Raw genomic sequence first — 26,642 nt, forward strand, 5'->3', positions numbered from 1 at the left:
TATAACTGTCATGACGTGGACTATGATGACGCAAATTACTGCGTGAATTGTTTTCCCGTGGTGCAAAACGACTTGACTGGACATTAATTAAGACTATAAAAAGAACAAACGAAAGGCGCGCACAAGACAGAGACACAAACTTAGCGAATGAAAACAAAAGTAACACTAAGACAAACTATGGACATGACATGAAACAAAACAAAACTTACGTGGCATGGCATGAAACGAACAATCTCATGAAAACAAGTTAGCACAGAGCATGGTACAGACTTAAATAATAAAGTCTTGATTAACAACAGGTGCGTGAGTCTCATGAGGACAGGTGAAAACTAATGGTCGTCATGGTGACAAAGCAAGGGAGTGAAAACAGGAACTAAAAAGAGTCCAAAAACCAAACAGAACATAGCCAAACAAAAACATGATCAAAAGACATGACAATAACAAACTAAACAACATTACATAACTTTAACTACTTCCACTTTACTGCACTTTTTTGGGGAATTTTGCCAATCGTTCGCAATCATTTTGGAAGACATAACGATGGATGTTTTTTGTTTTTTTGCAGTGTAAATATTAAATAAATGCAATCAAAAGTCTGCTTACAATAAAGCCTACAGGGGAGCCTCTATTCCACCTATACAGCCCTTAAAAAAATCCAAAAACCTCCATTGAGGTTTTATATACATGATGTAAGTATATATGTAATGTAGTAAAGGGCACATATATAATAACATTTAATATTTACATATTTTGGTCATTTTAAGCATTCGCGGTGCATTAATTTAAAAAATGCATCACTATGTTTGCTTTTCTTTTCTGTATTACTGATTATTACTCACTGCAGACTTCATTAGTGCCAACAAACATACTAAACCATCACTTACTGTGCAGTGTCTGCTGTGTGCTGGACGTGGACTGATAGGATGAAGAATGACCATAATCCTTACAAAGAAACGGGGTGGGTGGACGGATGGATCGATCGATTTTTATTGTCATTGCACAAGTACAGCAACATTTTATTTTCAGCACAAACCCCTTTAAGATTAGACAAACAAACACTGCACAGGGTTACAGAACAGGATAGCTGATGGGTCGCCACACAGCGCCCCGTAAAAGGTGGGGAAAAGGTAGACGCTGGGGCAGGATGAGTAAACAAAAAATCAATCTCAGACTGAGGGGGCCCAGTCTGGAGAGAGAAAAAAACTCCATAGCAAAGCACATATACATATTACAACAAACAACTCAAGACTTGCAACAAGGGGTGAGGGGACAGGCATCCGGCCACTAGGGGCGCTGCTTCGTCGTAGGGTGGGGGGCAAGCGTCTTTTCGTGTCGTTCTCGCCACTTGGCTGTCAAAGTCTACCAACTTGTCAGAATATGTCCTCAGACGAATTCTGTCCAGGTGGGATGCATGATTTATGATCTACAATAAACTTCCAAGGAGCAAGGAAGTGAGGAAACACCTCGCCAGTCGATCATTTCGAAATAGTACACAGGCTTGTGATCACAGCGCCACTATAAATAGTTTGTCTATGTTAGCGCATAAAATAACAATACCACTAATACTTGGTTAATATTCAAATCACAAAATGAAAATGGAGTATTGTTGCCGGTTTTTGAATGGTCATTTATTGGATATTATGGACGAAATAGAGGACCTCCCATTGGCTCTGCTATAAGCGGGCTTTTATATACCTTTTTTTACAAGTTAGAATGCATAATTTAAAAAAAAGTCTGTCGTCATGTCCTTCATAATGATTGTGAACGATAGGCAAGATTCCAAAAAAAGTGCAGTTCCTCTTTAAAGTTTTGTAATCAATCAGAAATCACAAAACAAAGATTCCTGGGCGTGGCCACCACTGCTGCTCACTGCTCCCCTCACCTCCCAGGGGTTGAGGGCGATGGGTATGCAGAGAATAATCTCACCACACCTAGTGTGTGTGACAATCATTGGTACTTTAACTATAACTTTAAATATCAAGCAGCTAAAATACGTCAAACATAGAGAAGTGTGGAGAAAGTGTTTTACATATATTACCCATCATGCACTGCAATGGATTTATATATGTGTAATTTTAATTATATATATACTGTTTTATAATGTCCACATAGCACCACAATGAGCAGGATGTGTGTTGCGCGCGACTGTGTGTTGACTATATTTGTTGGTTCTGGTTAATTTACACCAAGAGTGGGGAAAGTTGTTTGGATTGGGTCATGTATATTGATGCTGTTGATAGATGGAAATAAACTTGTTGTTATTAACTGGTGATTCAATCAACCTCCACATGAGTGCTGCAGATACTTCCCAACTCAAACTAATTTGCAGAGAAATCAATTTAGGCTCAGACAGACCGTGGTTTGAACTTCTTGTTAAACTTGTGACGTCTCACGGGCCACACTGAAGTCTTCCGGTAGTTTGGACCCCTGATGCATACATCAGGTCTTTGTTGAATGGAGAAAAGAACCACTTGTTGTCTTTGTAATACATTTTGCAGTTCTGTTAAGGTCACATAATAAACAATTTCAATGAAATAGTGTAACAGCACCAGTGGCGTGTCTAGACTTTTTTTTTTTTTTTTTTTACAGTGGTTTTACCTAGTTCTGCAGGGGTGGCACCCATATAACAGTCAGTCTACCTCAGGAGCAGCTGGGGCTAATATAGTAGTGTACCATGGTTACCACCACCAAGTATAGAGTGAATCGTCTTGTAAAACAATTGCGGACATTAAACAATATTGCAAAGCACTGAGCTATTACATTACGTCAGACAACTTGCAACAGTTGGTGCAAAATACAAACATTTTTTTAAAGAGTTGCAATATAATAATTGCAGTATATCAAATTTCCTCTTTGATAAAGTAATATTGTTAACCCTTACCCTAACCCTAACCCTCTAACGCTAACCCCAACTCTAACCTAACCCTTATCCCTGACATAAATCATGATCACAAATTAATAAAAGGTAATGTTCTTGTTAATTTACTTTCCATAAATATATAAAAGCATTCATCAACATCTCTTCATGACATATTAGGCTCTAGTGTTGCTTTTTTTTTTACGTTAGAGCTTTTATCCAATCAGATTTCACCTAGCTTGTTGCCAGCGCTGCATGAATTCTGCCGGACGCCTTCTGAATCAACTTTAGCGGCGGCTGATAGCGATAGCCAATCAGATCACGAGTTGTTGACAGTAGCCCATCTAGGTAGCCTTACTTTAAACACGACTGTGATTGGATACTCACTTGTCACTCCCAAGTGAGTATCCAATCACAAGTTGTTGTTTGCGAAATCAGGAAATGGCACCAGATCCACACCCGGCTGGCAGAGAAATCACTCACTTTTTTAACCCACAAAGAAAGAGAGCAAAATGTTGATTAGATGGCAGATATGTATTTGCAAGGCCATTTTCAAGAAAGATATTTAAAAAGAAACTAGATCTTGTGAGACGAGGTCGCCGACCTTGGAAAATAGCTAAGCTGTTACAGCGGTGAGATGGTTTGCCCGCCACTTCCACTCGAATCAACGAACTACAAGCGGTACCACTAGCTTATACGGCGTTGGATGGGTACTAAAAATTGTGAGTTCAAATATTTTCTTTATTTTTTCACGTTTAATATGTTTTTAACAATTATTTGAATTTCAACAGTAGCATGTAAGATATGTTGTAAGTGCTGATGCGGGTTTATTGATTTTTAAATGCGCTGAAAAATAAGCCCGTTTTGTACACTGGTCAGGTGATTCAATGCGCAGTAGTGCTCAAATATGTTTCTGTAAAGTATTTCTCCAGCCGTGGTCATATGGTCACACTGAATTGTAACATTTATTTATTAACCTTTATTTAAATTTAAACCGATTCGGTCTTCATTTAAATCTACTGCTGGCAACAGAATAATTTAAAGTAATACACAGTTCGCTTTTGAGAGTATTTGCACAACAAAATAAATTACCTGGACTGAGTAGAACTAGAAAGTTGGTCCCACCATCTTTTGTTATTTCACTATTGTTCAAAACAGATAAATGCGCCTGTTCTTTTGTTGGCAGGCAAACACTTTAAAGACGCTTGTGTACAAAAATATGTTTGTAACTAAAATGACTTACGTTTAGTGAAGGACCACTGACGTTTGGAACCTGGGTGCTCATCATCAGTCATCGTCAATCAAAGAAGAATGCCCGCCACCCGGATATGTGGGCGCCGAATCCGCCGCTTAAAATTGCCCGCCAATATGTACGTGCCGGATAAGATTGCCCGCCACTACAATATGAAGTATAAATGATTAACACTTTGAATATTAAGAGTATGTGAACCATTTCTACCTTGTTTACTTCTCTGACGACTTCCTTAAAGTTTTGTAATCCATCAGAAATCTAGCCATCCATCCATTTTTATCGATGTCCTTCAAGCAACTAAAATGTGTCAAAGTGTGGAGAGTGTTTTGCATATTACTCATCAGGCCTAGTCAATGGATTAAATGGGTGTATATGTATTAGCTACAATCAGACATTTGTATAAAGTCCACATAGCTCAGTGGGCAAGTTGTTCGTTTTCGTATCACACATTTTACTGTTCTGTGTTCGTTTTTCATTAATTGGACCATGAGTTGGAAAGATCATCCAAATTAATACCTAATGAGTCTGTGCAGTGTACACTTCTGTAATGTACAGTACAGGCCAAAAGTTCGGACACACCTTCTCATTGCAATGCGTTTTCTTTATTTTCATGACTACTTACATTTTAGATTGTCACTGAAGGCATCAAAACTATGACACCTGTGAAGTGAAAACCCTTTCAGGTGACTACCTCTTGAAGCTCATCGAGAGAATGCCAAGAGTGTGCAAAACAGTAATGAGAGCAAAGGGTGGCTATTTTGAAGAAACTAGAATATAAAACATGTTTTCAGTTATTTCCCCTTTTTTTGTTAAGTATATAACAAAAAAAGGTTATGTATTTAGTACTATGTACATTGTACTATCTACAATGTAAATAGTCATGAAAATAAAGAAAACCCATAGGATGAGAAGGTGTGTCCAAACTTTTGGCCTGTACTGTACGTGGTATTTAATAATCAACGAATAATGATCACTGTGGACTTCAGCCATTGGGTGGTATACCAAATTCCAATGTCTCTCTTAGGACAATCCGCTGGCCGTAGTTTGGGGACCCCTGAATTAAGCAATTGTTTGGTGCACCACTAGAGGCCACAGTTTAAAAAACACTGTTGAGATCGTTCCGCTTCTGAGCGGGTGGCACCTGGGGTGGCCGATCAGATTCCAGGGGTGGCACGTGCCATTTCAGGCCACATCCTAGACACGCCACTGAACAACACAACATGCGTATTCAAAAAAGGTGTTAATTGACTCTGATAACTAATATTTTAACTGTATTAGCATGATCATTGTAAAATAGCATTGCAAGTAAAAACAACATGAACAGTACATAAGGAGAGAACAGTTTTGCAAAGTGTTGTTTTTAAAGTCTGAGGCAGGCTTGCCCCAGAAGACCTCAGGGGAGTTGCAGCAGCCTGTGAAAAAAAAAAAAAAGTGCTGCAAACCTGCTAAAAAGCTTAAGGTATATAATACATTTATTGTTAGATTTAAAATCAAAATATACACAAAAAACAAAATAGACCCCTCCAAAAATATTTTATTGGGTTGTTTTGGGGAGGCAGCACGGTGGAAGAGGGGTTAGTGCGTCTGCCTCACAATACGAAGGTCCTGAGTAGTCGTGAGTTCAATCCCGGCCTCGGGATCTTTCTGTGTGGAGTTTGCATGTTCTCCCCGTGACTGCGTGGGTTCCCTCCGGGTACTCCGCCTTCCTCCCACCTCCAAAGACATGCACCTGGGGATAGGTTGATTGGCAACACTAAATTGGCCCTAGTGTGTGAATGTGAGAGTGAATGTTGTCTGTCTATCTGTGTTGGCCCTGCGATGAGGTGGCGACTTGTCCAGGGTGTACCCCGCCTTCCGCCCGATTGTAGCTGAGATAGGCTCCAGCACCCCCCGCGACCCCGAAGGGAATACGCGGTAGAAAATGGATGGAAAATGGATGTTTTGGGGAGTCGGGCAGGCGTCAGCTGTTTAATGTTTTCTGAGAGAAGGCTACACTTTGAAAACATCTGATTTATTGTGTGATTTGTGGACATTGCCGTGTATTTCATGCGTCGACTGTGTTTAAGGTATCCGGGCTTATGAGCAGCTTGGCTACAGAGCATTTGGCACTCCTGGGAAGATGGCGGCAGGTATCGCCATCACGCTGCAGAACATCGGAGGTGAGGTCACGGCTGCAAAACTCACACATACAGTAAAATACAAACGTAAAAAGAAAAAAGTGTGTGACATCTCCTGACATAGATTGTGTTTTGTTTCGTGTGTTCTACTAGATCTAGCGTCTAACTGTGTGTCTATTCACATTCCACAGCCATGTCCAGTTACATGTATATTGTCAAGTATGAGTTCCCCCTGGTCATTCAGGCCTTCCTCATGGTGGACAAGCCTGCAGGGTAAGTAAGGAGTGCATGGCATCCAATCATTTTACGTCACATTATTGGTGAAAAGATGACCATTTTGCCTTGTAGATCGTAAATATCTAAAGGTAGCAGGGTAGTGACTTTATTGTGTCATTATCAAGGTTTATTTATAAAGCACCTTTAAAACAACAGCCCAAGCTGCCATTAAGTGCTGTACAAGTTTTAAAAAATTACAAAGTTCAACAAATAAATTTATTGATAAAATAAACGAAAAAAAACTCTGACAGGTTTAAAAAAAAAAAAAGGAAATAGCTAATAAAAGCAAATACAATGCTTAAAACATTACTAAAGTAGTAGTTCAGATTGTTTTTAAAAGCCAGTGCAAAAACATGTGTTTTAAAAGCTGATTTAAAAGACAGATGTAGCAGTTTTAATTTGCAGAGAGAGAGAGTTCCACAGTTTGGGTCTTGCAACTGTTTAGTTCTTCTAGTTCACATGACCTCAGTCATCTCACAGGAGAAAAAAGAGACAGCAATTCTGATGAACATGGAGGGGCCAGCTTATTAAACAGTGGGGGATGACATCACAGCGGAAGTAGGTGTACGTCATATCTGGCTGCTATTTTGTTTTGTTATTTTAGCTGTAGTCAATACGTCATAGCGGTATTGCAACTTGCAGCTTTTTTAGCTTTCCGCCATTTTTTTGTGATCCAAACGTCATAATAATGTATGACCAGTGTTCTGAAAATGACTTTTAAAAAGTAATTAATTATAGTTACTCGTTAAGTATTTGAATTACTCATGAAATTACTCTTAAATAAATGTAATTAATTACTAGGGAAAGTAATTACGTTACTTAAAAAAATACTTACAAATCTGCATTTGCATGTGTCTGTGCTTTTAAAAGGCGGGGCTTGTTGCTAAGTGACTTGTGACATAATCGAGGGATTTCTATGGAGCTGTGTTTGTTAGCTTTAGCCGTTAGCAGCGGCAGTGTGTCCAGCTCTTTTGAATCTTTTCACCGGATTGTGTTACTTATGCTTAATAAAGAGATTGAATGTGCTTCGATAGCTGTCAATCTTCTTGTCAACAAACTGTGTGTTGTATGGATGGCAAGTTATGTCATTTCAATCATTGATTGGTTTTTCATTATTCCCATTGTGTATTGATATCAGGTTCATTTTAGTGTGGTGCAGACAAAATATTTCAGGGGGTCATTCAATATTTTCAGGGGGCACCTGCCAAAAATGTATTCCCGCCACGTGCTGAAATCTGCACTGCTTTGTCTGTCCACAACTGATTGCTATGTGTAAGACAAACACCTTATATTTGTGGTTAATGTAACGCTATGTGTTTCAAACTTTTCAAGCCATTATCGTGTCCAAAAAATTAAAGAGTGGCCATTTCTATGGTAATTATGAGGTTGTAAAGGATTGTTAATGATTCGATGTTGATGTGCTAAAAACTTTTTCTTGTTTAAAAGCTACATACAATATTAGCACATCCATCCATCCATCCATTTTCTACCGCTTATTCCCTTCGGGGTCGCGGGGGGCGCTGGAGCCTATCTCAGCTACACTTGGGCGGAAGGCAGGGTACACCCTGGACAAGTCGCCACCTCATCGCAGGGCCAACACAGATAGACAGACAACATTCACACTCACATTCACACACTAGGGCCAATTTAGTGTTGCCAATCAATCTATCCCCAGGTGCATGTCTTTGGAGGTGGGAGGAAGGCGGAGTACCCGGAGGGAACCCACGCAGTCACGGGGAGGACATGCAAACTCCACACAGAAAGATCCAGAGGCTGAGATTGAACTCACGACTACTCAGGACCTTCGTATTGTGAGGCAGACGCACTAACCCCTCTTCCACCGTGCTGCCCATATATTAGCACATAATAAATAATAATAAAGTGTTTGGATGTATTCATTAAATCAATGTATTTTTGCTTGCCAAAAAAGGATTCAAATATTTTGATATTGACACAACTCATCTGTGCATAAATTACTAGACTACTCTTTGGAGATGGCAACCATAAGTTGTCGTTTGGGGTAGATTTCAGCTTTTTAAAGGGTACTTCAACAAGTAAACAGCACTGTATGTACTTTATTATCATATATGTAACTCTGTTGGGGTAAACTAATAATTGATGCACAGATGAGATGTGTCAATTTCAAAGTATTACTTTGGATCACTTTTTGGCACCCAAGAGTACATTGATTTAATGAATACCTTCAAGCACTTGATTAACATGCATTATGTGCATGAACAAAGAACAGTTTTATGTAGCTTATAAACAAGAAAAAGGTTTTAGCACATCAACATTGGATCAACAACAGTTTTTTGCAACCTCTTTAATGCCATACACATGGCAAACTCTTTAATTTTTCAGACACGATACATGCTTAAATAATTTGAAACACCAATCGTTACAATAACAACGAATATAAAGTGTATGTTTTGTCACTAAACTTTCACTGCTTTCTCTGTTCACAACTGATACCTCAGTTCTACTACGAGAGCGCGCATCGATCTCTGTTCACAACTGATACCTCAGTTGTGAACAGAGAAAGCAGTGAAAGTTTAGTGATCGATGCACGCTCTCGTAGTAGTAACTTATAGTTGTGATGTCACGATCGATGACTGCTGCTGATGGCATCATAGGGGTAAAAATCAAATGAGTCCTCTTCACTTAATCCCAGTTGTACACATATACGATGTAGAAAATGTTAAAGCCACACATTTTGTTTTTGTTTTTGGCGGGACTAATGACTTCTCATCTGAGGAGGAAAAGCATTTGACTAGCTTGGCTATCATTCATAACTAACCCACACCCCTTTTCCGCTGTTATAGAGCTGTGATTAGATATACTCCGAATTTGGCCCATCCATTGACAAGACAAAATTAAACATGATTGAATTTGTTTTGTTTCTGTCAACATTTTTGGCTGTTTTTTATACTCAATTGTCAGTTAATTGTGTTATCGTCTTAGTCAACGTGGCTTTGTTTTGATTAAATATTGCCCTTTTTTTCCCTGCCCAGGGCAGGCACGGCTGAATCTGTGGGCGGGCATGGCCCGCCAGGGACTCTGGGACTGGTTTGGTGCTGCTTGTTGCTTTAACTAGTAAAAATATATTCCTGCATTGAACTTGTTGCACTTATGATGCTGTCTTGTTGTTGACATACATGAAACCACATCAAAAGTAGCGTCACACGTTACATCAAGCTATCGCCAACGGCATTGTAACGGACCTTCAAGTAATTCATTAGATTACTCGTTAATAGTAAAAGTAACGGTGTTACTAACGTCATTATTGAATAACGCTGTTGTTACGAACAGTGTTTATGACCCCTACAGGAAGTAGTTAAAACTTCCATTGTAGTTTTAAAACTGTCCATCTTTTTTTGTAGACCAGATTCACCACACTGCATTTACTTGATCTATTGAAGATGTTTTTTTTAAACAATTGTAAGACACTGTTGTGAGTGTGGATGAATTGCATTCACGTAAAGACACAACTTATTATGAAGTCCATTTAACATTGTCTGCACTAATAGAAATTATGAACTATTTAATTGCTTTGACACCATGATTACGAGAGGGACTTACACAAAGACCTAGTTGTATCACCCAGATTCACGAACAACTTCTCTCTTCTTCCCCTCAACCACAGTTCACCCTCCCTGCTTCCCTCATCCATTCATTTTCTAGTTTTTCACTGTCTTCTCAGTTGGACATCAATGCACTTATCCGTCGATGAAAGCCATCCACCTGTCATTTAAATCCCCTCCCAACTGCTTTGGTGAAAATCTGCCTCCCCTCACTAATCCACCTTATTACTAATATCATCCATTCTACTCTCACCACTGAAATTGTTCCCTCAGCTTTCAAAACAGCACCCATAACACCAATTTGGAAAAAAACAGGCTCAGATCCAAATAATTTTAATAACCTTCATCCCATTTCAAATCAGCCATTCATTTAAAAAATCATTGAAAAAGCTGTCTCCTCCCAGCTTCACTACCACCTACTATTAATTAACCTTTAATGAACAATTCCAGTCTGGTTTCCGCCTCCTGCACAGCACTTGTAAAAATAACAAACGATCTCCTCCTGGCAACTGATTCTGGTCTTCTCAATACCCTCATCATTTTAGATCTTACTGCAGCCTTTGATACCATTTCACACATTGTCCTCCTCAACAGATTGCACAGTATTGACATCACAAACACCCCTTCACTGGTTTCGATCATATCTCTCTGACCACACTCAGTTTGTTCAACTCCGTTCATCCAAACCCCTCCGTCTCCCGTTTCCTGTGGTGTGCCCCGGGGCTCTGTCCTTGGTCCCCTGATTTGTATCATCTACATTCTACCTCTTGGCAATATGTTCCGTAAATTTAAAATACATTTTGACTGTTATGCGGATGATACCCAGCTGAAAATCTCTACCAAACCCACTGCCTCTCTTCCTCCTTCCTCCCTTACAGACTGCCTCAAAGAACTGAAGCAGTGGTTCTCATCCAATTTCTTCCAACTCAACAGTAATAAAACCGAAATCCTACTTGTTGGTACCAAATCCATTATAGCCAAAACCAACAGCTTGTCCATTACTCACCCTCCTCCCGAGTTAAGAGTCTGGGTGTCATCCTCAACAGCACACTCTTTTCAAGCCCACATAAACAACATTACCCGGTCTGCTTACTTTCAACTACGCAATATTAATCATTTTCACCCAACCTTTACCCCACATACTGCTGCCATACTGGTCCATAGCCTTGTCACCTCTCGCCTGGACTACTGTAACTCTCCTGTTTGGTCTCCCTTACGAGTCACTCTACAAACTTCAGCTTCTCCAGAACTCTGCTGCCTGGATAATCACCAGAACCCCTTTAATCCAGCACAACACCACCGTTTTGCAACAACTCCAATGGTTACCCATCAAACACTGTATCCAATTGAAAATAATTCTCCTAACTTTCAAAGCTATTCATAACCTTTCCCCGTCATATCTTTCTGACCTGCTCCGTTTCGCCACGCCCTTACTTTCCCTCGGTCCCACGTCACCTATTTATCTTACTCTCCTCTTATATAAGCCCAAGCCTTCAGCCGCTCAGCCCCTCATCTTTGGAACTCACTACCACCAAACCTTTGCAATAGTGATGAGTCCAGCAACACCGATGCGTCAAGCTCATAGAGCAAAACCCTGTGTCGGTGCGCGTACCGCTTTTAGAAAGTCACGTGACCGAGCATGAGCTGTTTCGGTCACGCGACCGATACGCGAACTGTGTCGCACTGACGCCTCCTCTGTGCCCTGTGAGCGGGTCTTTTCTACAGCCGGAGAAATAATAACTAAGAAGAGAAATCGTCTAAAATTTAATACGTTGGAAAAACTGTTTTTTTTTAATAAAAACGTGTGAAAAAAAATAAAAATAAAATAAAATTCCCAGTCCACAAGCATCCTCATTCACAACACGTTTTCTTAGATTTCCATGTTATGATACATGTTCACATTATTTATTGAATGTATCTAAAAAAGATACAAATATATTTTTATTTAAATGAAGATATGAAATAATCCTAAATGAAATACAATGACTTGGTTTATATTATTGTATATACTAGGTCATAAAATCAGTGTCAGTTGAGTCGGTCCATAGGTTGCCTGTAGTGATTTTTAATGTCCAGCAGATGTCAGTATTTAGTGACACAGTATCGACACAGTATCAATACAGTTTTGCAATGTGTCGAAACGCTTCATGACGCCTCATCAACCCATCACTACTTTGCAATATGGACTCAATTTCCCTCTTTAAATGAAGACTCAAAACACATGTATTCCTTTTTTTTATTTATCTATCTTTGTTGGTGTTTTTTTATCCACTTGGCTTTATTGTTTGTGTTTGTATGGTGTCCTTGAGCATTTTTTAACCTTGGAACTAAAATGTATTATTATTCCACACACCATCCTTACCCATGGTTCCAACTTTGGGTTCTTCTTTAAGGTGTATTTAACATTGTTTTTCCTTAAAACTGAATTTGATTGCAATTAAATATTCCAACCAAGCAAGTGATATGTTTTTAGCGACAAAATAACAATACAGTAATTCCTAATTTAATCAAAAACACACAGTGTAGCTGCAATGCACTCTGGGAAAAAGAGTCACCTAATGGTAGTCAAGTTTGACCCCTATAGGCGGACGTCGGTGTTGCAACTTGTAGTTTTTGTAGCTGTAGACCAATCTTTTTTTGTAGTCCAAATGTCATGATGATTCTGCAACCTCTACAAGCAGAAGCTGGTTGAATCCCTCACATAATCATGGTGTCAAAGCAATAAAATAGTTCACCATCTTTATTGATGCAGACCATGCTAAGTGGACTTCACATTAAATCGTGAAAGCAGTTAAAAATCACTCATAACATTGTCTTATTAATGTTTAAAAAACAATCTTCATAGACTAAGTAAATACATTGTGGTGTATCTGGTCTCCAAAGAAAGATGGTTTAAAAACTACAAATAGAAGTTTTAACTTCTTCCTGTAGGGGTCATAAACCATTATGATGTTTGGAATACAAAAAAGGTGGAGGTAAGCTTTAAAAGCTACAAGTTGCAATACCCACCTCTGCCTGGAGGAGTCATAAATCATTATGACGTATGGACTACAATTTAAATTGGCGGTTGGCTATGACATACACCTACTTCCAATTTTAATTCTGGTTTAGGCCACGCCCACTTCGTGTGACGTCACCTCCAACAACCCCCTTAACAAATGGTGCATTTAGGCCATTTAGCCCCCCTCGCCTCAGCTCCCCTCCTTTCTCGCCTCAATCCTCGCTGACCCCCCTTAAATCAAATGTAGGTGGTTACTACTAGCGTGGCTGAGCTATTTTGTGTCTTCAGGCAATGTGTTTCCCCTTAACCTCACGTTAACCCGGAGGGAAACACATCTCCATGAATTGATTAACGTGGACCCCGATTTAAAGAAGTTCAAAAACTTAGTGGTCAATTGTACGGAATATGTACTGTACTGTGCAATCTACTAATAAAAGTCTCAATCAATCAATCGTCCAGGAGAACATATTTGGACAAATTACTGTAAATAAACAACTTCCTGAAATTAGCTTGACTTACAATATTTATTGTTATTAATTAATAGTACAGCGGATAAGCTCTCACATTCTACTGTAACACAATGTGCACTTTTTGATAAAAGCATGAAACTTCTAGCATAGTTATTATATACCATAACGATTATTTTCAGATGTGGAGGGAAGTCAGATTTGACCTCTGAGGACCATGAGAGGTCAAATTCAAGATTCCTGCCAGTCCACCAGGTCTAATGTTCAAACATGCTTACATTTGGAACCCTATTAGTGAAGAAAAACATGTAATGTGTCATTTTCTACTAAATTGGGGATGCCCATTCATTTGGTGATACTTTTGAGACCACCAGAATCTAAGAAAATGCACTTAGGTCAAGGTAAACATTTACAAAAAAATAAGCGGTTGACATTTAGAAATGGACACCTAATAGTGTCACTGTGGCAAATTGTGTTATTTAGTGTGTGTGTGTGTGCGTGTGCTGTGTTGTGTTGTGTTGTGTGTGGGATGTGGTGACATTATGTATTGTATAGAGATATTCTCGTTTTTTCTTCTTTAATGAAGGTCATTGCTTGACAACATTTTTGAAAATGTCTTTGTCTGTGTGTGGGTCTGAAAATACAGAAAGTAAATAAAATATTACAAACAGGCTATATTAGAGGAATAAGCAATACAATTTCTAAATATGCTTAATATGCATATGAATGTAAGGTTGTATTGGCTATAAGCATTATTACAACTACAAACATAACCTGAGTGTGCAAACTATGCATGACAAAGGAAAATATCCATAATTATATCCATACAAGCATTAAAATCAAACTGCAATGCTAGCCACTGACAAAGCATACAACCGTTACCTAGCAACCACTACTTAGCCACTTTACTTAAAGTTAACTTAAACTCAGACAAAATCTCTTATAAAGTAAACTGCTAGTATCTTCAAATTATCCATTACTAAGAAGCATAAAGCATTACAATTCCTCAAGAATGCACACATAAGGACAGGAAACACAGAAAGTCCACTCAACTTCACATGGGCTGCTCACAGTGTTGACACTACTTGCCAGTGTGGGTATATCCAGATTTGTTCCAATGTGTGCATGCCCTTAACTTATTGAACTGCAGTTCTGTTTGCACCAGTATTGGGTGCTGTTGGGCCTTGCCCTGTAGGGTTTTCTGTCATGGCGGGGTTGCAGCTTACTGCGGGGTCGTTCTCCTAGGAAGGCAGACGGACTATTCCGGACAAGGCGTGCAGGTAAAAACATGATTTATTCCTCTAAATCAAAGTACTGCAAAAAAACACAAAACAAGGTGAAGGCACAACACGCTGATCGCACTAGGAGCTAAACTAACACTTAGCATAAACTATGAACAAGGAAAACTTACGTTGACTGGGGCATGAAATAAACAAGAAACACTTAGCATAAACTATGGCATGGAACAAACAAGACTTACTAGTAGGTTGTGTGAAGCAAACAATGACGCCAGGCCGACTGACTGGCAAAGGCAGGCTTAAATAATGGCTCTGATTAGAGACAGGTGAGCGTCCCAAACACCAGAAACAGGTGAAAACAATAAGTAACCATGGTAACAACCACAGGAGGTGCACAAACAGGAACTAAAGGAGTCCAAAATTAACAGAACATTACAAAAACATGATCCGGACCACGGATCATGACACTTTCTTACAGCAACCATGTCAAAGCGTCACATCCTAGTAGACCCTACCCAGCCCTCTACATCCAAGCAATCCAAGCCACCCCTTACCACTAACTGGGACATTTGTGTCCTCTGCCAAGAAGTAACTGATGAATCATTACAGTGTCCACTGAGATCAACAAAACAACCTGTTGGTAGTGGCTATGCATCTCTGGCAAGACCTTCTCCGGTTCAACACCCTTCAGCACATGCCAACGAACCTCAACCTGGAGCGAGTGGATGATGGGGATGGCATAGAATCCACTTTCAATCTAGAAATCTAGAACTCTAGAGACAATTCCTCCAACCCAGGCAGCACTCAAGCAACACATCAAGCGGACTTGCTTACCAAGCCAACTGTTGGAACCAGGCATTGGTTCTCGATCCAGAGATGCCTGAGCCATCTGACTGGGGCTGGACAAAGGAAACAACTGGGTGGCAGCCGCTTTGGACCACTCTCCCTGAAGTTAAGTTAAGTTAAAGTTAAAGTACCAATAATTGTCACACACACACTAGGTGTGGTGAAATGTGTCCTCTGCATTCGACCAATTCCCTTGTTCACCCCCTGGGAGGTGAGGGGAGCAGTAAGCAGAAGCAGTGGCCGCGCCCGGGAATCATTTTTGGTGATTTATCCCCCAATTCCAACACTTGATGCTGAGTGCCAAGCAGGGAGGTAATGGGTCCCGTTTTTATAGTCTTTGGTATGACTCGGCCGGGGTTTGAACTCACAACCTACCGATCTCAGGGCTGACACTCTAACCACAAGGCCACTGAGCATCCAAATCATGCCATAAACTGATCCACTGTCGCTGTGAGAAAGGGTGCACTGGACGGTGCAAGTGTGCCAAAGCTGCACTCAAGTGCACTGCACTGTGCTTCTGTTCTGGAGACTGTTAGATTTGATTATTACCATTGTCATCATTGTTAGTAGGCAGGATATATATAAAAAACAAAAAATAAATAATAATAATAATAACTCCTCCTTGAGCTACCACCTTATCGTGGTGGAGGAGTTTGCGTGTCTCAATGATCCTAGGAGTTATGTTGTCAGGTGCTTTATGCCCTAGGGTCTCCCAAGGCAAACAGGTCTTACCAAAGAGTGGCTCAAGAAGACCCCTATGATGAATACAACCATTGTTTGCTGTATTGCTGAATAAACGAGAGTTCTGGCAATAAAAGATATCAAAAGTATCACCAAAGGAATGTGTATCTGCTAACTAATTGGAAATAACACCGTTTACAATGTTTCGACACTGTTTGGTTACAAAATCATACATGTTTGAAAATTAGACCAAATGGGCTGGCGGTAAGGTACACAAAAATTTTGGTTCGGTACGTACCTCGATTTAGAGGTCACGGTTTGGTTCATTTTCGCTACAGTAAGAAAACAACAAAATATAAATTTTTTGGTTATTCATTTACCAAATTTGTAAACAATGGCTTTATCCTTTTAACGTTGGGAACACTATAATTCTGCCCAAAAATAGAAATAGCTCTGTGTGTGATGGATGTGAGCCACCACTACGCTGATCAGTGCAACAGCAGGCAGTCATGAATGCTAAGCATAACAATAACATACATATACACACAGGGTCCATTGCCAGGGTTAATGTGGTCAATCAATCAATCAATCAATGTTTATTTATACAGCCCTAAATCACAAGTGTCTCAAAGGGCTGCACAAGCCACAACGACATCCTCGGTACAGAGCCCACATACGGGCAAGGAAAAACTCACCCCAGTGGGACGTCGATGTGAATGACTATCAGAAACCTTGGAGAGGACCGCATATGTGGGTAACCTCCCCCCTCTAGGGGAGACCGAAAGCAATGGATGTTGAGTGGGTCTGACATAATATTGTGAAAGTCCAACACATCAGCGAAAGTCCAGTCCATAGTGGGGCCAGCAGGAAACCGTCCCGAGCGGAGACGGGTCAGCAGCGCAGAGATGTCCCCAACCATTGCGCAGGCTAGCGGTCCACCCCGGGTCCCGACTCTGGACAGCCAGCACTTCATCCATGGCCACCGGACCTGTGCAACTCCCCCTCCACAAGGGAGAGGGGAGCAGAGGAGAAAAGAAAAGAAACGGCAGATCAACTGGTCTAAAAAGGGGGTCTATTTAAAGGCTAGAGTATACAAATGAGTTTTAAGATGGGACTTAAATGCTTCTACTGAGGTAGCATCTCTAACTGTTACCGGGAGGGCATTCCAGAGTACTGGAGCCCGAATAGAAAACGCTCTATAGCCCGCAGACTTTTTTTGGGCTCTGGGAATCACTAATAAGCCGGAGTTCTTTGAACGCAGATTTTTTGCCGGGACATATGGTACAATACAATCGGCAAGATAGGCTGGAGCTAGACCGTGTAGTATTTTATACGTAAGTAGTAAAACTTTAAAGTCACATCGTAAAGGCCTACTGAAACCCACTACTACCGACCACGCAGTCTGATAGTTTATATATCAATGATGAAATCTTAACATTGCAACACATGCCAATACGGCCGGGTTAACTTATAAATGCAATTTTAAATTTCCCGCTGAAATTCCGGTTGAAAACGTCTATGTATGATGACGTATGCGCGTGACGTCAATCGTTGAACCGGAAGTATTGGTACAAAAATCTCTGTTTTCATCTCAAAATTCCACAGTATTCTGGACATCTGTGTTGGTGAATCTTTTGCAATTTGTTTAATGAACAATGAAGACTGCAAAGAAGAAAGTTGTAGGTGGGATCGGTATTAGCGGCGGACTACAGCAACACAACCAGGAGGACTTTGAGATGGATAGCAGACGCGCTAGCCGCCGACCTCACCTTGACTTACTCCGTCTCCGGGCCGCCGACCGCATCTATGATCGTCGCTCCGTCGATCGCTGGAACGCAGGTGAGCACGGGTGTTGATGAGCAGATGAGGGCCGGCGTAGGTGGATAGCTAATGTTTTTAGCATAGCGCTGTAGAGGTCCCGTTGCTAAGTTAGCCTCAATGGCGTCGTTAGCAACAGCATTGTTAAGCTTCGCCAGCTTGGAAAGCATTAACCGTGTATTTACATGTCCATGGTTTAATAGTATTGTTGATTTTCTGTCTATCCTTCCAGTCAGGGGTTTATTTATTTTGTTTTTATCTGCATTTAAGCCCGATGTGCTATCACGTTAGCTCCGTAGCTAAAGAGCTTCGCCGATGTATTGTCGTGGAGATTTCGCGTTTTCGACTCTCATTTTCAAGAGGATATAGTATCCGAGGTGGTTTAAAATACAAATCCGTGATCCACAATAGAAAAAGGAGAAAGTGTAGAATCCAATGAACCCTTGTACCTAAGTTACGGTCAGAGCGAAAAAAGATACGTCCTGCACTACACTCTAGTCCTTCACTCTCACGTTCCTCATCCACGAATCTTTCATCCTCGCTCAAATTAATGAGGTAATCGTCGCTTTCTCGGTCCGAATCGCTCTGGCTGCATTGTAAACAATGGGGAAATGTGAGGAGCCTTTCAACCTGTGACGTCACGCTACTTCCGATACAGGCAAGGCTTTTTTTTATCAGCGACCAAAAGTTGCGAACTTTATCGTCGTTGTTCTCTACTAAATCCTTTCAGCAAAAATATGGCAATATCGCGAAATGATCAAGTATGACACATAGAATGGATCTGCTATCCCCGTTTAAATAAAAACATTTCATTTCAGAACCCACTACTACCGACCAGCAGTCTGATAGTTTATATATCAATGATGAAATCTTAACATTGCAACACATGCCAATACGGCCGGGTTAACTTATAAAGTGCAATTTCAAATTTCCCGCGAAACTTCCGGTTGAAAACGTCTCGGTATGATGACGTTTGCGCGTGACGTCACATAGTGAACGGAAGTATTCGGACCCCGTTGGATCCAATACAAAAAGCTCTGTTTTCACCACATAATTCCACAGTATTCTGAACATCTGTGTTGGTGAATCTTTTGCAATTTGTTTAATGAACAATGAAGACTGCAAAGAAGAAAGCTGTAGGTGGGATCGGTGTATTAGCGGCGGACTACAGCAACACAACAAGGAGGACTTTGAGATGGATAGCAGACGCGCTAGCCGCCGACCTCACCTTGACTTCCTCCATCTCCGGGCCGCCGACCGCATCTATGATCGGGTGAAGTCCTTCGTCGCTCCGCCGATCGCTGGAACGCAGGTGTGAGCACGGGTGTTGATGAGCAGATGAGGGCTGGCTGGCGTAGGTGGATAGCTAATGTTTTTAGCATAGCTCTGTCGAGGTCCCTTAGCTAAGTTAGCTTCAATGGCGTCGTTAGCAACAGCATTGTTAAGCTTCGACAGCCTGGAAAGCATTAACCGTGTAGTTACATGTCCATGGTTTAATAGTATTGTTGATTTTCTGTCTATCCTTCCAGTCAGGGGTTTATTTCTTTTGTTTCTATCTGCATTTAAGCACAATGCTATCACGTTAGCTCCGTAGCTAAAGAGCTTCGCCGATGTATTGTCGTGGAGATAAAAGTCACTGTGAATGTCCATTTCGCGTTCTCGACTCTCATTTTCAAGAGGATATAGTATCCAAGGTGGTTTAAAATACAAATCTGTGATCCACAATAGAAAAAGGAGAAAGTGTGGAATCCAATGAACCCCTTGCACCTAAGTTACGGTCAGAGCGAAAAAAGATACGTCCTGCACTGCACTCTAGTCCTTCACTCTCACGTTCCTCATCCACGAATCTTTCATCCTCGCTCAAATTAATGGGATAATCGTCGGTTTCTCGGTCCGAATCGCTCTCGCTGCATTGTAAACAATGGGGAAATGTGAGGAGCCCTTCAACCTGTGACGTCACGCTACTTCCGGTACAGTTAAGGCTTTTTTTATCAGCGATCAAAAGTTGCGAACTTTATCGTCGATGTTCTCTACTAAATTCTTTCAGCAAAAATATGGCAATATCGCGTAATGATCAAGTATGACACATAGAATGGATCTGCTATCCCCGTTTAAATAAAACAAATTCATTTCAGTAGGCCTTTAAGTGCATAGGAAGCCAGTGCAGGTGAGCCAGTATAGGCGTAATATGATCAAACTTTCTTGTTGTTGTCAAAAGTCTAGCAGCCGCATTTTGTACCAACTGTAATCTTTTAATGCTAGACATAGGGAGACCCGAAAATAATACGTTACAGTAATCGAGACAAGACGTAACGAACGCATGAATAATGATCTCAGCGTCGCTAGTGGACAAAATGGAACTAATTTTAGCGATATTACGGAGATGAAAGAAGGCCGTTTTAGTAACACTCTTAATGTGTGACTCAAACGAGAGAGTTGGGTCGAAGATAATACCCAGATTCTTTACCGAGTCGCCTTGTGTTATTGTTTGGTTGTCAAATGTTAAGGTGGTATTATTAAATAGATGTCGGTGTCTAGCAGGACCGATCATCAGCATTTCCGTTTTCTTAGCGTTGAGTTGCAAAAAGTTAGCGGACATCCATTGTTTAATTTCATTAAGACACGCCTCCAGCTGACTACAATCCGGCGTGTTGGTCAGCTTTAGGGGCATGTAGAGTTGGGTGTCATCAACATAACAGTGAAAGCTAACACCGTATTTGCGTATGATGTCACCTAGCGGCAGCATGTAAATACTAAAGAGTGCAGGGCCAAGAACCGAACCCTGGGGAACTCCGCACGTTACCTTGACATACCGTCACATTGTTTTGGGAGACGCACTGCATCCTGTCAGTAACATAAGAGTTAAACCAAGACAAGTCTAAGTCTGACATACCAACACGTGTTTTGATACGCTCTAATAAAATAGTATGATCGACGGTATCGAAAGCGGTGCTAATATCAAGAAGCAGCAACGTAGATGACACATCAGAATCCATCGTTAGCAATAGATCATTAGTCATTTTTGCGAGGGCTGTCTCCGTAGAGTGATTTGCCCTGAAACCGCATTGAAAAGGTTCACAGAGATTGTTAGACACCAAGTGTTCATTTAGCTGCTGTGCAACAATTTTTTCGAGAACTTTCGAAATAAACTGAAGGTGGGAGACCGTTCGGTAGTTTACCATGAGGTCAGGATCAAGGTTAGGTCTTTTGAGCAGAGGATGAATAACCGCTTTTTTGAATGCTAGGGGAACAGTGCCGGAGGAAAGTGATAAGTTTATAATATTTAACTTTGATGGACCTAATAATACAAACAGTTCCTTGATTAGTTTCCCAGGAAGTGGGTCAAGTAAACATGTTGTTTGTTTTATCCCACTTACACGCAGTAATAATTCCTCTAATGTTATTTTATCAAAAATAGAGAGACTATTTTGGAGGGCAGTATCCGTCGTATATACAGTCGTATTTGTGTTAATATAACCCAGTTGTAGCTGGGATGCGTTGTCTTTAATCTCCTTTCTAATGAGTTAAATTTTCTTATTTAAGAAATTCATAACGTCATCTGCCGAGTGGGTGGAGCTTCTGGGAAGAGTCCCTTGTTGGGTTCGCGATGCTACTGTACTAAACAAAAATTTAGGATTGTTTTTGTTGAGGCGGATGAGATTTGAGTAATATTTAGCTTTAGCTAAGGTAAGCATGCGTTTATAAGTTATTAAACTATCACTCCATGCTTGATGGAAAACCTCAAGTTTAGTCGCGCGCCATTTGCGTTCCAGCTTTCTACATGATAATTTATGAGCTCTAATTTCTTCTGTAAACCATGGGGTGCGCCTTTTAGGGGCCCTTTTTTGCTTTAGCGGTGCTATATTATCAATGGTTTCGCGCAGGGCATCGTCAAAGTTGTTAGTGAGGTTATCAATAGAGCCGACATCATTTGGGAATGGTGCCATTACCGAAGGCAGTAGGTCAGCAAGAGTCATCGTTGTAGCAGCATTAATGTTGCGGCCGCTATAGCAGTTATTATTATTATTATTAGCTTGTTGACAATGAGTCAGAACTTCAAATTTTATAAGGTAATGATTGGACATTACTTTAGTATACGGGAGTATCATAACTTTGGAGGTGGTGACACCCCTGACAAGCACCAGATCTATTGGATTACCGTTGCGATGCGTGGGTTCACGTATTCATTCTATCAATTATGGTCTGGAGTGCCACGCACTGAGGGTCCGATGGGGTATTCATATGGATATTAAAGTCCCCCATTATGATTATATTGTCAGCGTGCGTCACTAGATCAGCAACGACCTCTGAGAATTCACTGATAAAGTCCGAATAGGGCCCAGGGGGGCGGTAGATAACAGCCAGGTCGAGAGGTAGCGGTGTGACAGACCTCAAGTAAGCACCTCAAACGATTTATATTTATTATTTAGGTTAGGGGTAAGGTTAAAGTTTTCATTGTATATTAGTGCGACACCCCATCCCCTTTTAAGAGGACGGGCAATATGTGCATTCGTATAGTTAGGAGGAGATGCCTCATTTAGCGCAAAAAAATCGTCTGGTTTGAGCCAGGTTTCGCTAACACCAATGACGTTAAGATTGTTGTCTCTAATGACCTCATTAACTAATAACGCTTTGGGAGACAATGATCTTATGTTTAAAAATCCCATATTATAGGTATTGGGCTGTTTTGACGAGTTTTTGTTGAGATTATCCGTAGTAGCAATATTAACAATGTTGCGTTTATTATGCGTAGTGCACATAAAATAGTTTCGACCATATCTAGGAATTGATATGACGGGAGTTTTCCGATTGTTTGCTTGGTGCTGCGATAAACTGGACACATCATAATTTGCCACCTCAGTAGAATGCATGTCTACCTCTGACACAGTCACAACAGAAAAAACATTATGTGAATTGTGTATTATTCTAAGAGAATTGCTATGCGTACATGGATTATCCAGCCTGGCGCTGACTAGTTCTAGCTTAACTGACTCCTCACCCGGACTAACAGACTCTGTAATTGCCTGTGACCGGCCTTGCTCTAGTGTAGTCAGTCAAGTGAGACTTAAACAGTAGTCTATGTTCCTAGACAGGATGATGGCGCCTTCCTGGTTAGGGTGAAGGCCGTCTCTCATCAGCAAGCCTGGTTTGCCCCAGAAAGAGGGCCAGTTATCAATAAACGTTAGTCCCTGTTGTCTACAGAGGCTAGGCAGCCACTTGTTAAGCGAGACTAATCTGCTATATGTCTCATCATTGCCTCTCGCAGGCAGGGGGCCAGAAACAATTACTCTATGCCTGGACATCTTTCTGGCGAGATCACAAGTCCTGGCTATGTTTCTCTTTGTAATATCTGACTGTCTCATTCTAGTGTCATTGGAGCCAATGTGTACAACTATATTCGCATAACTAGTGGTGCGATTAGCCTGTCGTACGTGTTTACTAGGCCTGTTGCGAGTTAGCTCCCTAAGATTAGCTTCAATGTCAGGTGCTCTGGCCCCGGGAATACACTTAATTGTGGCTGGTTTGCTAAGCTTTATGTTTCGGGTGATGGAGTCCCCTATGACTAAGGTGTGGTGCCCGGTAGACTGCGGTGTAGGACTAACTAAAGAGCTAAATCTATTATGCGTCTCAACCGGTACACCGTAGCTTGTAGGCCGCTTAGGACTGCTACAAGCTGAGCTAGTTAGCTCGCTACAGCTAACGCTAGCAGATGTGTCCGCAACATCTAAAGTTACGAGATTACTCTGCTCTAACTGGCGGACACGGCCCTCTAGCAGAGCCAGCCTCTCCGTGAGTAAGGTGCAAGACGCGCAGGAAGCCATACTCACGGTATTTTCGTCACCGAGTGAAGTTCCTGCTGTCTTCCGGGGAGTGGTCACGGTGTGCGGGAGTAGCTTCCTTCCGACCGGCGCTGCCTTTCTCCGCGCTAGCTTAGCAGCTAGCTAGCTGAGGGAGGGGTGGTGAGACAGAGATCGGGTGATTTGCAAGTTAAATAGTACCACTTAATATGTTTGGGAAAGCTGCAAAACAATTAAAAGCACACAAATAAACGATACTTAGCTTTTTCGCAACAGTGAGCAGTCAGCGAGTGGTCAACATATATAAAATAAAAACTAAATAAGATAAGACTCAGAATGGTTTCTTAACAAAACCTTTCTATAGCTCGGTTGGTATAGTGGCCGTGCCAGCAACTTGAGGGTTCCAGGTTGGATCCTCGCTTCTGTCATCCTAGTCACTGCCGTTGTGTCCTTTACCCACCTGCTCCCAGTGCCACCCACACTGGTTTAACTGTAACTTAGATATTGGGTTTCACTATGTAAAGCGCTTTGAGTCACTGGAGAAAAAGCGCTATATAAATATAATTCACTTCACTACATATAAAGTGCTTTTTTTGATTGATTGATTGAGACTTTTATTAGTAGATTGCACAGTACAGTACATATTCCGTACAATTGACCAGTAAATGGTAACACCCGAATAAGTTTTTCAACTTGTTTAAGTCGGGCTCCACGTTAATCAACATTAAACTGCCTCAAATTGTTGCTCAGATTAAATAAAATGACACAACTTTTCTTCTACATATAAAAAGTGCAACATTAAACAGTTTCAAGTCAACTCACCCTCAGATTAACTTTTCTTCCCCCCCCCCAGCCTTTATCCCTGGTGACTTTCACTCAATCTTCATGTTTTTTTGCCAGAAAAATCAGTTCATCCACATTGTCTGCAGAAAGAAGAAGTGGGTCAAAATCGCTTTCGCTTTGTTGTCGTAGCCCGGTCGCTGCTAGCATGCCGTGTGTTGCGCCTCGGTGTGCATGTTTACACAACGTGCGGTACGCTACTTAATATGTCCGTGTGGAAACTTGTTCGGTACACCTCTGAACCGAACTGAAACCTCCGTACCGAAACGGTTCAAAACAATTACATGTACCTTTACACCCTTAACTGGCGGCCATCTTGAATTTGACCTTTCACGGTCATCAGAGGTCAAATGTTACTTCCCACATCTGAAACTAAACATTAAGTTATATACTAGCTATGCTAAAAGTTTCATGCTTTTATCAAAAAGTGCACAATACGTTTGGTTATCCGCTTTACTATAAGCAGCGTTTTGAAACACTCCCTCTTTATCGACATCACTGATCATTTTCACTATCTTCCCTTAATCGTCCCGAAATAAATGTGGACCATACTGAATTCAAAATCTTTTTAACTTCAGCCCAGCTAGCAACTCAAGCTAATCTTGCCAACCGCTAGCTAAAATGATGGTTGGTGTAGGATAACTAGCGTTATACAGACAGTGATATTTTTTGCTCCCATGTGACAGATTATAAGGTAACTTATACAGTATAGTACATACAAACCTTTTCTTTTCACCCCAAAATTTAACCGAGCTTTAGGGTAAATTGCACTTCTTCCCTGGGTGGTTACTTAAATTTTGGGGATGAACAACATCACAGAGCTGATCCAACCAGTAACCCAGCTGGTTGTGTTATTGATTGGGTCACAACCAATAACTCTTTAGAAATAACATAAATATGCAGTGTTCGTAATAACGGCGATATATAATAATGGCGTTAGTAACTTTTACTAGTAACAAGTTGTGGGGAGGCGGGGCCAGCGGTCCGACACCGGGGCCCGCTCCAAGATGGCGGCGAGGAGGCGTGGCCTGTGGACCAGCGTCCAAATGGACTACAGGTGCGTGGGTCGGGCAACTGGGCACAATCAGATAATCTCCTGTCTGTGTATAAAAGCGTGACAGCCGAGAGAGACGAGGAAGGAGGTGGAGAGCCAGAGGCAAGACACGCAGCAACGTATGCAGCGAGAGCAAGACGAAGACGACGAAGACGCGGTCGGCTGAAAAGCGGGAGGCGGATCGAGCAGCAGGTGGAGCCGGAGCTGAAAAGCGGCCAGCAAAAGACTTTTTGATATTGAAAAATAAAGAAGTCAAACCTGCTCACGACAATGTCGTCCTTGGATGGTCCTGAGAACCCACCCGGAAGCAAGAGTCTTCCACATTTGGCGCCCAACGTGGCTGGACCATCGGAGGCGGGAGAGGACGAGCTACTGTGGGCTCTCGTGGGGGCGCTCACGGACCTGGCGGCAGACAGCCACCAGCGTCTCGAAGAGTCCCGCAAACAATTGCAGCTCCTGCAGGTGCTAGCGGGCCAGGCGGGGGGCGGCGAGTGCCCCCCCCCCCCCCCCCCCCCCCAAAGAAATGGTGGAAGAAGTGGTGGAAGAAGGAAAAGTGGTGGAAGAAGAAGATGAAGTGGTGGAAGAAGATGAAGTGGTAGAAGAAAAGGCCCTGGAGGAAAACCATTTATGTGCTCAACAAGATGAAGATGATGACAGAGATTGGGATGTGGAAGTGGAAGGACAAGAAAAAGACAAAAAAGACAAAGATAAAGACAAAGGCAAACAAGGTACAGAAGAAGAAAGGGTTACAGAAGAAGGAGAAAAGAACACGAAGAAGAGGTAAACGAAGAAGTAAATACAGAAGAAGAAAAGGAC

The 26,642-nt window shown here is 41.4% G+C and overlaps 1 protein-coding gene across 4 annotated transcripts in view; it reads left to right on the forward strand.

The window, feature by feature from the left end:
- The window catches only part of LOC133654264 (sodium-coupled neutral amino acid transporter 3-like), a 167,115-nt gene that overhangs the window by 112,708 nt on the left and 27,765 nt on the right, over positions 1 to 26,642 (forward strand). For all 4 annotated transcript variants that reach the window (XM_062054510.1, XM_062054502.1, XM_062054519.1 and 1 more), the window contains 2 exons: positions 6,176 to 6,268; positions 6,418 to 6,499. In XM_062054510.1, the coding sequence (XP_061910494.1) occupies positions 6,176 to 6,268; positions 6,418 to 6,499 (175 nt within the window). The remainder of the gene's footprint in view (positions 1 to 6,175; positions 6,269 to 6,417; positions 6,500 to 26,642) is intronic.

This window comes from Entelurus aequoreus, linkage group LG01 (genome assembly GCF_033978785.1).
Source record: "Entelurus aequoreus isolate RoL-2023_Sb linkage group LG01, RoL_Eaeq_v1.1, whole genome shotgun sequence".
Classification (NCBI taxonomy): Eukaryota; Metazoa; Chordata; class Actinopteri; order Syngnathiformes; family Syngnathidae; genus Entelurus; species Entelurus aequoreus.